Here is a 16,573-nt window from a genome sequence, read left to right on the forward strand (position 1 = left end):
GGAGTATTTAGAAAAAAATAGCAGGTTTAAATAACACACGATTTTTTAACATTTTTATGTTGTATTAAACAAAATAAATAAAATTCCTAAAATTAAATTACCTATAGGTACACATCAGTCAATTTTTGATTTTTTCATCACTTTCTTTCGAAAAGTTCATTGTAGTAACCAGATGTAGGGCCTTGTCAAGACTATAATAATTCTTCTTAGCATCAAAGACGATTTTTTCCTCTGGCAGCAAGAAGTAAATTACAGGACTTATCAGATCTCGATTTACTGGTGGATCGTCATTGTGGAAGAGATAACTGATCAATAAACCACACGCAATGGTTACAAGACACCCCGATAGAGTGTAATAGTACACCGAAAGCCTAAATAAAGCAAATACTTGTTCGTTAGGATTTCCTAATGGTGTTTCCGACTTTGGTAAATGAACACTAGTTAAATTATCAACTTGAAGCTCTGCAGATTCTGTTGTGAAATTTTCAAAAAGTGACGATCTTGATTCCAGAATAGCTGAAGATGTCAAACTTGCATTAGCAACAAAAGAACAACCTTCTGTTGTAGTTGGTTTTGGAATATCCACAATTACCCCTGCAGCTTTGTAATAATGAGACATTGTTGCTATCCAACCCATAAACAAGAGGCCTATAATGGATCCATAGAACGCACCCTTTAAACAACAAAGAAGTATTAACTGTCATAAAATCTGGCAAAACTTACTTTACTTGACGCCTTCGGAAACAACACCCCCAGAGTGAACATACCCAATAGTGGCCCAGAAGTTACACCTCCTAGACTTATAGCCAAAGACAGAACTCCTCCAAGACGCTCAACAACCAAAACTAACAAGGTACAAATCACCCCAGCAACCAAAACCAAAATTTTCAATATAGTGGCAGCAGTTTTTTCATTTTGGATGGGTCCAGTGATTTTGACCACAAAATCCTCGAACACCGTTCCTGCTAGACAGTTGAGGCAAGCCGATAAGGTACTCAAAGCCGCGCAAAAAATTCCAGCCATGAAGAGACCAGACAGTCCTGGAATATGGGACGCGACGTCCATGATGTAGTACGGGAGGAGTTGGTCGTTTTTCTGGACCACTCCAGTGGTGAAAGGATCACAGCTGAAGTAACGCGAGTACATTATCAATCCGGTGAAGACACTCAACGTACACATAATTACAATTCCAATGAAAAAGTAAACTACGGTCCTGAAACAAACTTTAAAGTGGGTGATTTTGTGTTGTTGGTACTTACAATTTGGATTTATGGAAAGTCGACACTGAAAGGTACTTCTGGACACAGCTTTGGTGAATGGCCATTCCACCGATCCAGTGGACACAAATACCGATGAAGACGGTCCAGAAAGAGTCATGTTTTGTGGGGTTTGGATCAAAACTGCAACAACAAAAAGTGGAAGGATCTGTGGATTAAAGGGGGGTAAACCTACTCGAAGAAATTTAAGCGATCACCTTGTGCAGCTCTAGCCCATACTGCTGCGAAACCACCAGCTGCTCTAACTCCGACTATAACAACAGTGAAGACTGCACCAGTAGTCACTGTGAATTGTAAAGTGTCGGTCCAAACTACCGCTTTTAATCCTCCAAGTGTGGTGTAAAAAATACACACACCACAGACTACTGGGGTGATGTAATGAATTTGTATTCCACTAGCTGCAGAGAATGCTAAAGCTGGCACGTATATCACTATTGGTAAATAGAGAAAGAGACCCAGTGCGAACAAGAAGGACGCAAATGTTCGGTTAGTACTGTCGAATCTCCGTTCCAAGTACTCATACGTACTGGTAATTTGTAATTTATAAAATACTGGAAGGTAAATGTACATCGTGACTATTCCAACTATAATGAGTGATGGTACTCCAAGCCAATAAGCAGCTCCATACCTATAGACATCAGCTGGAACAGCTAGCAGCGTTATACCCGAAATATGACTAAAATTTTCTTGTTATTTTACAAAAGAAACGCTCCTTTGGTGACTCACCTAGCAACTAACGATATCGAAATGGGAAGAACTTTCATTTTCTTGTTACCCATGAGGTACTCGTCAGCTGAGGACTGCTTGGAACCAAAGCAGCCAAAATAAATCCCAATTAACGCACTAAGACACAACATCACACTGAAGAAAATGTAGTCGTACCACGAAAATGTTAATTGGGAGACATTTTTCAGGACATGCTGCAGTACTGTTGTCGGTTCAGTGGTTGTAAACGTAGCCATTTTCAAAATTTTGCAGAGGGTGTTACGCAAGCTAGGGACACTTAAGGTCCAGCAACGACTATTTGAACGTTTAAATACTCCGAAAAAGTTTATTCGCCTTATCAGTTTTATTTACAAAAGTGCAGACTTAAAATAAACAGTACCTTTTGTGTAAAATTTTTATTTTAGGATGTAGTTTGACAAAGATTTTCAATGTTTGAAGATCTTTCTCCGTCACTGCATCGATTCGGTTTTTTCCGAAGCTTGTTAAAACAAGGATTAGGGAATAACTCGCAAAGGCGTGAATTGCAAAACATTCCTATTATATTTTATTAATTGTCGTCACGCCTATTAATACTTTTATAATGGTGAGTGAATGTATGTGAATGTGTATTAGAGATTAGGTCTCACTGTTAAATGGGAGTAATTAGAGCGTGTTTGATTCAGTATTTAGGTAGAGGATTTTTGCAGACAAAAAATTTCAACTATAGTTGCAGGAAATTTATATTCAGAGAAAAACTGGGAAAGAAATTGTAGACTAAATTTCTTTGAGGATCTAACTAAATGACAATATTGTTCAATAAAAATGGACTATTTGAGCTACTCAAAGGTAAGTTATTTATATAAGATACGAATTTAAGCCAACTAGACGACCTGATTCACTAAGGTTAAAAATCCGGTATTGCAGATAAACATTCACGTGATCACGTGCTTTTGTTTCAGGTAGAGCTAAAATGTCATCTCGTAATTCGGATGTGATAAAATAACACATTAATATAATACATAATATGCATAAAATACGATTCCCATTTCGAGTCCACGATGATATTAATTTAACTGAGGATAATTTTCAAGGACTTTTCTCTCAAAATGGATCAACGTCTAAGATCAGCATAAATACCATAAATGAATAATTAATAAGCCTGAATAAGTACATTTCCTGCTACGTGTTTTATATGAACATTTATTTCCATTATTGGAGTTTATTGTTTAGCATTAGGCAAAGTTGAAAATCCTAATAAACTGATGCTGCACTAATTACACTAGTCCAGGCCAACCTACCCCAAACCGAGTTCGAACGCATGGCAGATTGCCTACATTATTGAACGATATTTTCTGATGTTTAAATTTTCAAGTGCGGTTACGCTAAGTTGAATTTTTGTATACCTGTGAATCTACTCGTAAATGATACAGAGTTGAACTCTGTTGAATCAAAGATCGGCCAAAAGAAATTATAAATGATTAAAATAAGCCATTGAAAAAACAAATCTGCGAAGTAGAATAGAAATCGTTTCTGGTAGTCAAAAATCAAAAAATCACTACAATTATTTGTAATAAAGTACTCTGTTCGGTAGTTCGGAAAATTTTTATAAGATGAATGTGTTGACCTAAACTAAGCAATAGCTTTGTAAAAAAATTGGTCTAAAGAGTTTAGACAGTACTTCCCTCGCTGTCGGGAACGTGACGATTGCAAGCCTATTGTGTCTTTTTTCGTATTACATTTTTGTAATTCTTGATTTAATCAATAAAATTAATTGACTCAGTCATTAATTTTTTTCAGACACCCTGTATAAGCAAATCTAAAAAGTATTAATGCAGTGATAAATCACAAGTATAGACTTATAATTCTTTACACATTTAAGCGTTTCTTCAGCAAAATTTTGAGGTGACACATCAATTTTCGGGGGGGGGGATAAGCAAATACATTTTGACTAAAAATTTACCATGCCTATGATAACTTTAAAACATGTCCAAGATTTCAAAGCATTCGGTTTTGTGGTTCCTTATTAAATCAATAAAATAAATTCGCAGATTCATGAATGTTTTTGAGTCACCCTGTATATGCAAATCCAAAAAATATGAATGGAATAATAAATCACAACTACAGACTCATCATATTTTGCCCATTTAAGGTGGGATATATTCGGCAAACTTTTGAAGTGACGTCATCAATTTTTTAGAAGGGATAAGTAAATTTATTTATCATGCTTGTCATAACTGTAAACCACCTGCAAGATTTCAAAGTATTCAGATTTGCAAATTCAAAATTAAATTTCAAAATGTTGTTTCATAATTTTGATTTTTTTTCCAAAAATCTGGACGTTTCGGGTAAAAACTCAATTCGGAGTCGTAAACTACATGTGCAGGACTATGTTATTTTATACAATTTAAAACCCATTTACTATGTACAATTTTGAAGTGACGTCATCGCATTAGTGGTGGGGATGATTAGACAAATTTTGGTTAGCGTTTTACCATCTACATGATATTCCTAATATAAGTACAAAATTTCACAACAATCGGTCCAGTACTTTCGGAGATTATCTGTCTAATAAAAATCCGGGACGGCAGACAGACGGACAGACGGACGGACAGACGGACAGACAGACAGAAATGGGAGACCTATTTCTTCGTCTTCTAGGGGTCATGAAAGATCGAGAAAACGTAAAAGTAGAGAGTCGGCCGACGAACTCGATTACAATACTTCCTTTGCTTACGCTCGGGAAGTAAAAAATATCTAGAATCTATTAAGCAACTCTCATATGTAACACACGCAGTATATATAAAATGTATTTCTTATCTTATCTAATCAATTATAATCACGTTTTATTATGCGTTGACTACAATTAGATTTAATTTCATTTGTACAAAGATTTTTTAGTGATCGCTGGAGTAGGAATGATATACAGCTGAGAACAATAAATTTTTGACGTCAGTAAAGTTCTTCAATATAATCGCTCAATTGTGACACTACTGATCAGAATTTCTTGTCCATCCAAACAAATTTTTGGTTAGATTTTGGATTAGTTAGGTACTTATTTTTGTTATTAATTTTTACTTTTCCTAAAATTAAATTTTCCTCCATTTCCTAGTAGACATGGGACATCCTGTACGTGTAAAACTGACAGGACTGTATATTTTAATGAAATAATAAAGTAAGTATACTTATACCTGTCACTCAGAATTTTTGTTTGAATGAATTACTATTATCTGCGTGTTTTCCTTGTTTCATTTTTAAAAAGGTGTAAAGATTATTGGATTATCTTAATCAAATGTTTACCTGAATTGTACTTAACAGAATAATGACGTTATAAAATACGAAAAATCATCCAAACTAGTCAATTTTGCTACTTTTATTATTTCGTCAGAAAAAATTTGAAACTCATCAAGTGGTTCTACTTTAATTTAATATATTTCCAGTCTTATAAACACTACAAAAGTTTAAGATTTTATCTTCTCCATTTCTTCCTTGTCAGAATTCACTGATACAAGATGTAAAGCTTTATCTAGTCTGTAGTACTCCTTCATTTTTTCATCTTTTCCTTCCTTATCAGAAAGAAAAGAGTAAATAATTGGACTTAGCAGATCCCGATCGACTGGAGGATCGTTATTTCCTAACACACAAGTGACTAGTAGACCGAAAATTATCGTTACAAAGGTTCCCACTGGACAGTAATAGTAGTGTGAAATTCTGAACAAGAAAAACGGTTTCTGGTCTTGGTACTTCCTACTGAAAAATTAAAACAAAATGTGCACGAGTACACCAGAAGTGTCGAATTCTCACTTGTTGGAAAAATCTTGCGTGTGGTTAGCTATGAAATCAGAGTAGGTCCAATTTGTCGCTGGATGATCCATTTCTGTCGTAAAATTTTCAAAATTTGAAAAAAAACTAGTTGAATTAGTTGTCACAGAACATCCTTCAGTTGACACTGGTTTCGGAATATCTGGAACTAGACCTTGAGCTTTATAATACTGAGCCATTACCACAATCCAGCCACAAAAAAGAAGACTAAAAACGGAGCCATAGAAAGCACCCTAAATTAAACAAAATTACATTGTTTTAATCATGAATAGTTACATAGATGTACTCACTCTGCTTGACACTTTTGGGAAGAGAATACCAAGTGTGAACAATCCCAACAAAGGCCCAGATGTTATACTCCCCAAACTTATAACCAGAGGTAAAATTCCTCCAAGACGCTCTACCACAAAAACCAGCAACGTACAAATGACGCCTGTTATCAACACCAAAAATTTCAAAATGTAAGCTGCGGTTTTTTCATTTTTAATAGGTCCGGTTACTTTAGTGATAAAATCTTCAAACATGGTTCCTGCTAAACAGTTTAAACACGCCGACAATGTGCTCAAAGCGGCACAAAAAATCCCCGCTATGAAAAGACCGGTAAGTCCTGGAATATGGGATGCCACGTCCATAATATAGTATGGGAGAAGCTGATCGTGCTTTGTCACCGCTCCAGTGCAAAGAGGATCGCAGTCTGCATACCTCGTGTATATCATCAGTCCAGTAAAAACACTAAAGGAACTGACAACTGTGATACCAACACAGAAATAAATCAAGGACCTGAAATTTCCAATTAAAAATGAACATTTAAATATTTAACTTTGGACATACAATTTCGCTTCTCGGAAAGTCGGGAGTGAGAGGAACTTTTGGACACAGCTTTGATGGATTCCAGCCATTGAGAGCCACCAGCTGGACACACCAAGAATTACTCCCCAAAAAGAATCACGTTTTGTAGGATTTGGATCAAAACTATGAAAAAAATTAAAGAATTATTATTTGAAAATATTGTCACTTTATACATACTCAAAAATATCCAAACGTTGTCCTTCCACAGCTGTGGACCAAATGGATGTGAAACCACCTGCTGCCTTAATTCCAATCACTGCAACAGTGAATATAGCCCCCGTGGTAACCGTGAATTGTATGGTGTCAGTCCAAACCACCGCTTTCAATCCTCCTAAAGTTGTATAAAAAATGCAAACACCACACACAAGTGGGGTTATGTAGTGAAGATTGATTCCTGTAGCTGCTGATAGTGCCAAAGCCGGAAGGTAAATAACTACTGGTAGATACAAGAAGAGACCAATTGCAAACAAAAAGGATGCGAACATCCTGTTAGTACTATCGAATCTTCTTTCTAAGTACTCATAAGTACTAGTAATTTGCAATTTATAAAATACTGGAAGGTACACGAACATGATAACCAATGTAACAGGTAGACAAGCGAAAACAAAGAGCCAGTAACTGGCCCCGTACCTATAGATGTCCGCTGGGACGGCCAGCAGGGTCACTCCAGAAACGTGACTAAAATCAGCCAAGTTCAGCAAAGAGTAGGTACTTCTGTAAACTCACCTAGCTACTAGAGACACAGAAATTGGGAAAACTTTCATTTTTTTATCACCCATGAGGTATTCATTAGCCGTTGACTGTTTAGTACCGAAGCAGCCGAAGTAAATTCCAATTAACGCACTAACACCTAACATTATTCCAAAAAGTATATAATCGTACCACGAAAATGATAATTGTACCACATGTTTCAACACGTTTGGTAAAACTGTTGCTACAGTTTCTACAGAGGTAGAGTTTGAAAATGTCATTTTTTCAGTTGCTAACACAAATACATAGTTGCGATTTTTTTTTCCCAAGTCTTTATATAGTTAACAAGAGTTTATTTAGAGCTTATCTTATAAGGATATAATTTTTTAAATTGCTGACTGGCATTTTTCATTCACTGGGTAAATACGTTTCTACTATTTTAACAATACGTTAATACCGCGCGACAGAAGATACGTTCCGTTGATAAAAAATAATACATTTATATGTATTAATTTTTCACAAGCAAGTGGCAAAAGAACAAGTTCTGAGATCAGCGAAATTATCACCAACGTTGAAAATGGAAAGTGAAAGTGATTTATAGAGTGTCTAACTAAAATACACAGTTGCTGAAGAAAGACTAAATCTGAAATGTACGTAAATATCGGTAGATAAAGGGAAAACCCAATGCTAAGAGGAAGGACGGAAAAATTCGGATGGTACTCTGAAACCTGCGATCTAGGTACACTGGTTTTTTCAAAGATTTAACTTTATTCGAAGTATAGTTTAGTTCCTGGCAGTACTTATCCAAATACAGTCAAATTAGAAAATAGTGAATTCAGATTCATACACTGCTACCCGGAATAAGTTGTAAATGAACCCGAATTAATATCTGCTTAAAAATCATGACCGAGCAAAACACATCAAATCTATGCTTAAATACAAGCTGTTCAACCAAAGAAAAAGATTGCAAATCCATAAACAACAGGTACTATAAAAACTACAGAAGGTATTATCTCATTTACGGCAAGTCCTTATAATATTTAATAAAACTTACACCATGAGTAGTACAATAGATACAAGATTATGTAGTGTAATGAAACTCTTAACACGTTTGATAAAAAATAAATATATTTCAAAAACGAAATTTAAGGTCGATTTTCGTCTTCTTCGTCCCTTTTCGTCCTTGTTGTCCTTTTTCGTCCTTTTCGTCCTTTTTCGTCCTTTTCGTCCTTATTATTCTTTTGGTCCTTTTTCGTCCTTTTGGTCCTTTTCGTCCTTTTTCGTCCTTTTTCGTCCTATTTCATCCTGTTTCGTTTATTTAATCCTGTTCGTCCTTTTTCGTCCTTTTCGTCCATTTCTTCATCTTCATCCTTCATCCTTGTTTTAATTTTTCGTCCTTTTTCGTCCTTTTTGTCCTTGTCGTTCTTTTTCGTCCTTTTCGTCCTTTTTCGTCCCTTTTCGTTCTTTTCGACCTTTTCGTCCTGTTTCGTCCTTGTTATCCTTTTTCGTCCTTTTCGTCGTTTTTCGTCCTTTACGTTCTTTTTCGTCCTTTTCGTTCTTTTTCGTTCTTTCAGTCCATTTTCGTCTTTTTCGTCCTTTTTCGTCGTTTTCGTTCTATTTCGTCTTTTTCATACTTTTCCGTCCTTTTCGTCCTTTTTCGTCCATTTCGTCCATTTCGTCATTTTCGTCCTTTTTCGTCCTTTTTCGTCCTCTGGGTCCTTTTTCGTGCTTTTCGTCCTTCTTCGTCCTTATCGTCTTTTTCGTCTTGTTTCGTTCTTTTGGTCCTTTTTCGTCTTTTTCGTGCTTTTTCGCCCTGATCGTCCTTTTTGTCCTTTTTCGCCCTTATTATCCTTTTTCGTCCTTTTTCATCCTTTTTCGTCCTTTGTCGTCCGTTTCTTCTTCTTTTCTACTTTTTCGGCCTTTGTCGTCCTTTTCGTCCTTATTATCCTTTTTCGTTCTTATTATCCTTTTTCGTACTTTCTCGTTCGTATTCGTCCTTCTTCGTCCTTTTCGTCCCTTTTGGTCCATTTTTGTCCTTTTCGTCCTTTTTCGTCCTTTTTCGTCCTTGTTATCCTTTTTCGTCCTTCTTCGTGCTCTTCGTCGTTTTTCTTCCTTTTTCGTCCTTTTCGTCCATTTTCGTCCTTTTCGTCCTTTTTGGTCTTTTTCCGTCCATATTCGTCCTTTTGGTCCTTTTTCGTACTTTTCGTCTTTTTTAACCTTTTCATCCTTTTTCGTCTGTTTCGTCCTTCTTTGTCCGTATTGTCCTTTTTCGTCCTCTTAGTCCATTTTCGTCCTTGTTATCCTTTTTCATTCTTGTTCGTCCTTTTTCGTTCTATTCGTTCTTTTTCGTCCTATTCGTCCTTTTTCGTCCTTTTTGTCCATTTTCGTCCTTTTCGTCCTTACATCCTTTTCCGTCCTTATTATCCTTTTTCGTTCTTATTATACTTTTTCGTCCTTATCGTCCTTTTTCGTCCTGTTCGTCCTTTTCGTCCTTTTTCGTCCTGTTTGTCCTTTCTAGTCTTTTTTCGTCCTTTTCGTCCTTTTCGTCCTTTTCCGTCCTTAATATCCATTTTCGTCCTTTTCGTATTTTTTCGTCCATTTCGACGTTTTTCGTCCTTCTTATCCTTTTTCGTCCTTTTCGTCCTTGTTCGTCCTTTTTCGTCCTTTTTCGTCATTTTCGTATTTTTCGTCCATTTTCGTCCTTTTCGTCCTTAATCGTCCTTTCGTCCTTTTCGTCCTTATTATCCTTTTTCGTCCTTTTCCATCCTTATTATCCTTTGTCGTCCTTTGTCGTCCTTTTCGTCCTTCTTCGTCCTTTTTCGTCTTTTTCGTCATTTTCCGTCCTTTTCGTCCTTACAGTTTACACAAGTCAATCAATACTTTATTGGTCGTCCTTTTCGTCCTTTTTCGTCCCTTTCGTCCTCTTTCGTCCTTTTTCGTCCCTTTTGGTCCTCTTTCGTCCTTTCTCGTCCTAATTATCCTTTTTCGTCTTTTTTCGTCCTTTTTCGTCTTTTTTCGTCCTTTTTCGTCCTTTTCGTCCTTATTCGTCCTAATTTTTTTCTTGAAATACACAGTATTTTTCAGATAACACGATACTCAAAAACATGTCTTACATGGTAATTTCTTGTAGAGAAATAATAACGATTTTGCAATTAAATTCTACTCCTTTGACTCTCGACGATTAAAAAAAAATAATCACAATGGAGATAGGGCGGGTGGGCGGGACTTATATTTTGTCTTTTTTCTTAATGTACGTAGTCGTTTTTTCATAACAAGAAACTAAAAACATGTTTAAAATGGTAAATTCTAGTAGACAAATATAGATCTTGCAACTCGATCTGACAACGACTGAAAAATTCATCACAATTGAGAATTGAGATTGGGGCGGGCTTTAATTTTGCCTTAATACACACAGTATCCTCTGAACAAAACGATAGTCAAAAACATATTTTTAATTCCTCGTAGAGAAATAAGAATTTTGCAGTTAAGCTCCGCTCCCTTGCCTCACGATGAATAAAAAAAAATCATCGCAATTGGGATAGGGCGGCTGGGCGGAGCTACAATTTGCCTTTTTTTCTTAAAATGTGTAGACTTATTTCGACAATAAAAAACTGAAAACATGTTTAAAATGGTAAATTTTTGTGGTAATCAACTTATATCCTCTACTTTTCTTCTACAACCCCTTTAAATATGGCAAAAGTTGAACATCAAAGTTACTATCAACTTGGCAACGGAGTTTATAAATGACAATTTTCAGAAACTGTAAGGGGAACTTAAACGTCAACAGCAAGTTTATAAATCGCACTTTATTAGTAGCACACGATTTAGGAAAGAATAATTGGACAATGTAAAATACTCATGTTATTTTGAAGTTCAAGTTTTTGCCGGTGACCGTCACAAAAAGTTTCCCTTAGGTCCAAGACCTGTGAAGAGCCGCTTCGGAAGGTGAGAAAGGTAACTTGAACGAGACAGGAAGAGATGATGGCTCGTGCACCACTCATTCGTAACTAAGACTAGGAAAAAATTCTGCATGATTAGAGAGAACAAATGGACATGGGACTTCCCGTGTGTATAAAATTGACAAGGCTATAATTTTAATTTAAATAAAGTATATACAAGACATTTCACTCACAATCTTTATTCGGATGAATTACTATTATCTATGCTTTCTTTGTTTCATTTTTAAAAAGGTAGTGAAGTTAAAAGATTATTTGGATTATCTTAATGAAATATTTACTTGAATTGTAACGTAACAGAGTAATGATACTATAAAATAAGGGAAACAATAAATTCTGTTATTTTTATTATTCCTTTAGAAACATTTAATTTAATTTATTTTATTTTCAGTCTTATAAATATTACAAGAGTTTACGATTTTATCTTTTCCATTTCTTCCTTCTCAGAATTCACTGACACAAGATGTAAAGCTTTATCCAGCCTGTGGTACTCCTTCATTTTGTCATTTTGTTGTTCCTCATCAGAAAGAAAAGAGTAAATAATTGGGCTTAGCAGATCCCGATGGACCGGAGGATCGTTATTTCCTAACACATAAGTGACTAGTACACCGAAAATTATCGTTAAAAATGTTCCCAGTGGACAATAATAGTAGTGCGAAATTCTAAACAAGAAAAACGGTTTCTGATCCTGGTGCTTCTTACTGAAAAAACAAAATTATGTATGAGTACACCAGAAGTGTAGGATTCTCACCTGTTGGAAAAAACACCAAGAAATTCCTGAGTGTGGTTAGCAATGAAATCAGAGTGGGTCGCTAGTTCTGATGTGAAGTTTTCAAAACGTGGAAACAAAGTTGTTGAAGAATTGGTGATAACAGAACACCCTTCAGTTGATACTGGTTTGTGAATATCCGGAATTAGACCTTGGGCTTTATAATACTGAGCCATTACCACAACCCAGCCACAAAAAAGAAGACTAACAACGGAGCCATAGAAAGCACCCTGAATTAAACAGATTACGTTTAGTCGTCAATTATTGTTATATACTCACTCTGCTCGACACTTTTGGAAACAAAATACCAAGTGTGAACAGACCCAACAAAGGTCCAGCTGTTATACCCCCCAAACTTATAACCAGAGGTAAAATTCCTCCAAGCCGCTCTACCACAAAAACCAGCAAAGTACAAATGACTCCTGTTATCAGTACCAAAAATTTCAAAATGTAAGCTGCGGTTTTTTCATTTTTAATAGGTCCTGTTATTTTGATGATAAAATCTTCAAACATGGTCCCTGCTAAACAGTTTAAACACGCCGACAATGTGCTCAAAGCGGCACAAAAAATTCCCGCTGTAAAAAGACCAGTAAGTCCTGGAATATGGGACGCCACGTCCATTATGTAGTACGGGAGAAGTTGATCGTGCTTTTTCACTGCTCCAGTGGATAGAGGATCACAGTCTGCGTATCTTGCGTATATCATCAATCCAGTGAAAATACTGAATGAACTGACAACTGTGATACCAAGACAGAAAAAAATCAAGGACCTGAAATTACGAATTAAAAATGAGCTTTTACATATCTAAGTTTCGATTAGACGTACAATTTCGCTTCTCGGAAAGTCGGAAGAGAGAGGAATTTTTGGACACAGCTTTGATGGATTCCAACCATTGACAGCCAAAATGCGGCCACACCAAGGGTTACTGCCCAGAAAGAATCACGTTTTGTAGGATCTGGATCAAAACTATGAAAACAATTTTGATTATTTTTTTTTTAATTACTTAGGCAGTCGGAACATACTCGAAAATGTCTAGACGATGTCCTTCCAGAGCTGCAGACCAAATGGGTGCGAAACCACCTGCTGTCTTAATTCCAATCACTGCAACAGTGATTATTGCCCCTGAGGTAACAATGAACTGTATAGTGTCAGTCCAAACGACCGCTTTCAATCCTCCTAAAGTTGTGTAAAAAATGCAAACGCCACACACTAGTGGTGTAATGTAGTGAATGTTGATTCCTGTAGATGCTGCTAGTGCCAAAGCCGGTAGGTAAATAACTACTGGTAAAAACAAGAACAGCCCAATTGCAAACAATAAGGACGCAAACATCCTGTTAGTACTATCGAATCTTCTTTCCAAATACTCGTAGGTACTAGTAATTTGCAATTTATAAAACACGGGAAGGTATATATACATAGTACCTATTGAAACGACTATAAGTGCGGGAATAAAGAGCCAAAAGCTAGCCCCATATAAATAGACATCAGCTGGAAGCGCCAGAAGGGTGACACCAGATACGTGACTAAAATACATACAAGTTCAGCAAAGAGTAGGCACTTTTTAAAACTTACCTAGCAATTAGAGACACGGAAATTGGGAAAACTTTCATTTTCTTATTACCCATAAGGTACTCATCAGCTGATGATTGTTTAGTACCGAAGCAGCCGAAATAGATTCCGATTAGCGCACTAACACCTAACATTATTCCGAAAAGTGTATAGTCGTACCACGAAAAGGATAATTGCACTGCATTTTTCAACACGTTTGGTAAAACTGTAGCTACAGTTTCTACAGGAGTGGAGTCTGGAGATGTCATTTTTTCAGTAGCTGGCGCGAATAGTTGCGATTTTTCTCCACACGTCTTTATGTACTGAACGAGAGTTTATTTAGCTTATCTTTCTTTAAGATGAATATAAGTTTTAAATTAATGACTGGCAATTATCATTCTCTATGTAAATAGGTTTCTACTAATTATAATACGTTAATAAGGAGTGACATAAAACAGGTTTTAGTAAGGAAGTCGCAAAGCAGCAAAATCTAAAATTTTAACAAATAAAAAGTAAAAGTGGTGGTGCTTTAGAGATGTTGACTAAAGTTCGATAGAACTTTAAATATGGTGCAAATTAGTTCCAGTTGCTGATGAAGTAATAATGTTGAAATATGTGTAATTATTGGCAAGAGGAAGGACGCAAAAATTCCTAGGTACTATCGAATCTGAGTACTCACTCTATCACTAGTTTTGACAGCATTTGATTTTAATGAAATTCGAATCGAGTCACGTATTCTTCAAAGATTCCCAATAATTTCGTGTTAGTACTTATACGTACCTGGTTAGGCTATAACTTGTTATAAATGAAACAGAATTATCATCTGCTTATAATCATGATTGAGCAAAACATATATCACGGAAAAAATTGCAAATTCATAAACAGAAAATTATGCAGTGTAATGCAACTCTTAACACGTGTGATAAGACACAAATAAAAATATAAAAAAAGGAAATTTATTAGTTGTAAACGACTTAGAAAGAAGTACGATAACAATGAAAGGGTAAATATTTATTTTTAATTATCAGTCCTAGATAATAAAGGAACAAAACGTCACCTTCGTCGTTTGATATTTCTGCATGAAAAATGTTGTTCTAAAGCCTGAGTTTTCTGTTATTTTTTAACGAAAACATCTCGAGCTGACTGAACATCTACATTTTATGAATTATAAATGCAACAATACAGAAACTGGTGTTTCATGTTGTGTTTTCATATCATGTTACAGTTGTTTCAAGAAAGTTTCTACTTTAAAATATTGTTTACTAATAATGTGGTATTTCGAAATATGTAGGTACTGCAAGACAAAAATGTAGCTCCGTAGTGCTAAAAAGTACTAAAAATATTTGTAATCCAAAAGGTGAAGTTCATAGAAATTTTTGTGGTTGTTCAGAAATTTTCAAGGAGGTATAGTTTTGGAAATATCATTCTACCCTATAAAATTTTATTGACAATAACGAGACGGACAGTAGTACAATGGCAAGAAATATTTACAACTTAAAGTTGTTGCGTGTCGGTAATCCCCAGATGTTAGAAAGCAGAATAATCCAGGTCCGAACAGGAACGAAAATGAGCATTATTTTACGAGGACAACTACCTGCAAATGTTCTCCGACAAATTCGGGTGAACTGGTGTGAGCCTTAAATATTTCTTACCATTTTTTTACTGTCCATCTCGTTATTGTCAATAAAATTTTATAGGGTAGAATAAAATTTCCAAAACTATAACTAAATCCTGAAAACTAAATCAGAGAAAGTTTATCATACTACATATTTGAATTTTATTTCTGTTGTACCAAAGTTTGACAATCAATAGCAATTTTTCTTGATTTTGTATCTGTCTACTTAGCGGGTGTAAGCTGAGGAAGTATTTCATATTTTCTTGACGTTTCATAACCCGTTGAGAACGAAAAGATAGGTCTCCCGTTTCTACCTGGCATGTGTCGTCTGCCGTCAGTTCTCGTCTCTGTCAATTTTCATTAGATAGGTAATCTCCGAAACTAATAAATCAACTGTTTTCAATTTTTTTATGTATTTTCGATGACGTCCCCGCCTTTTATATTTTACATTATAACCTACTCCTATAGTTGTGGTTTATGAATGCCGTTGATTTTTCACACTATACATCCAGATTTTCGTAAAAAAATCCAAAGTGGAACATCAGATTTTATGTCAGCATAAAAGAGAAAAAAAAATTTCTTTATTGATCAAATCAAGAACGAATCACCCTATTTTTTTTTGAAAATTTGAGAATAGATTAATGTTGCGCCGGCTATATTTAATAATAATGAAATAGGGATATGTAATAATATTCAGAAGTTTTGCGCTATTGTAGCGTAATTAATAATAATTTTAGTCGCCTGCTAAATTTGCTGCCACACTCTATAATTAAGTAAAGACCAAATTTTATATTTGTAGTTTGAATCTAAATCGCTAGATACATGTACTAATTTCTTTGGAAGTTCGAGAGGTTTTTGATGAATTGCCAGCTGATTTTTGGCGTTTTTGCACCCCACAGCAATTAGGATTATTATTATTTGCATTTTTATATCACTGCAAACATAAACACAAGCTAAATCTAAAAAAAAATATTTACATTGTCTTATTGGGTTTATCGTATGTACTTTCATTTATAAACATTTTTAATTCATTCCAGTTGACATCTTTTTCATCTTCCGCAAAGTATTATGTATGATGTAAGTAAATTATAGAAAGATTTTCACAAGAAACTTAGGAATGAAAATGGGCAAAGGTGTTCAGATCGGTTAATTTTTTTTTACACGAGCTAGAGATTAAAAGCAAATTTTAAATATTCCAGCTGATTTTACCAAAATTACATCTACAGTTTTTTTGTCTTATTGCGTCACTTTTGTATTTGGCATTAATTGCAGAGTAGGTACTTTTTAAAAAGGATCTGAAGGTTTTTGTAATGTCATAAAAGAGCAACTGCTTAAACAAAATAAA

At 35.3% G+C, this 16,573-nt stretch overlaps 3 protein-coding genes across 3 annotated transcripts; all 3 read right to left on the bottom strand.

Moving 5' to 3' along the window:
* Positions 1 to 73: 73 nt before the first annotated feature.
* LOC135139239 (sodium-coupled monocarboxylate transporter 1-like) lies at positions 74 to 2,302 on the bottom strand. The gene is made up of 5 exons (XM_064069396.1): positions 2,004 to 2,302; positions 1,453 to 1,953; positions 1,260 to 1,400; positions 724 to 1,213; positions 74 to 673 (listed from the first exon to the last, which is right to left on the bottom strand). Exons 1-5 carry the CDS (start codon positions 2,237 to 2,239, stop codon positions 119 to 121), a joined length of 1,923 nt encoding a protein of 640 aa, XP_063925466.1. The 5' UTR covers positions 2,240 to 2,302; the 3' UTR covers positions 74 to 118.
* A 3,101-nt stretch (positions 2,303 to 5,403) lies between these two features.
* Positions 5,404 to 7,654, bottom strand: LOC135139401 (sodium-coupled monocarboxylate transporter 1-like). Its single transcript, XM_064069617.1, has 6 exons — positions 7,377 to 7,654; positions 6,828 to 7,328; positions 6,633 to 6,773; positions 6,092 to 6,581; positions 5,784 to 6,034; positions 5,404 to 5,729 (listed from the first exon to the last, which is right to left on the bottom strand). Exons 1-6 carry the CDS (start codon positions 7,619 to 7,621, stop codon positions 5,441 to 5,443), a joined length of 1,917 nt encoding a protein of 638 aa, XP_063925687.1. The 5' UTR covers positions 7,622 to 7,654; the 3' UTR covers positions 5,404 to 5,440.
* Positions 7,655 to 11,614: 3,960 nt separating this feature from the next.
* Positions 11,615 to 13,946, bottom strand: LOC135139240 (sodium-coupled monocarboxylate transporter 1-like). Its single transcript, XM_064069397.1, has 6 exons — positions 13,638 to 13,946; positions 13,088 to 13,588; positions 12,891 to 13,031; positions 12,345 to 12,834; positions 12,048 to 12,295; positions 11,615 to 11,997 (listed from the first exon to the last, which is right to left on the bottom strand). The coding sequence occupies exons 1-6, from the start codon at positions 13,880 to 13,882 to the stop codon at positions 11,709 to 11,711; spliced, it is 1,914 nt and encodes a 637-aa protein (XP_063925467.1). The 5' UTR covers positions 13,883 to 13,946; the 3' UTR covers positions 11,615 to 11,708.
* Between the last annotated feature and the right edge of the window lie 2,627 nt (positions 13,947 to 16,573).

Source organism: Zophobas morio, unplaced genomic scaffold (assembly GCF_036711695.1).
Source record: "Zophobas morio isolate AGI-343-1 ecotype UQ-CSIRO unplaced genomic scaffold, CSIRO_AGI_Zmor_V1 ptg000031l, whole genome shotgun sequence".
In the NCBI taxonomy this organism is placed as follows: domain Eukaryota; kingdom Metazoa; phylum Arthropoda; class Insecta; order Coleoptera; family Tenebrionidae; genus Zophobas; species Zophobas morio.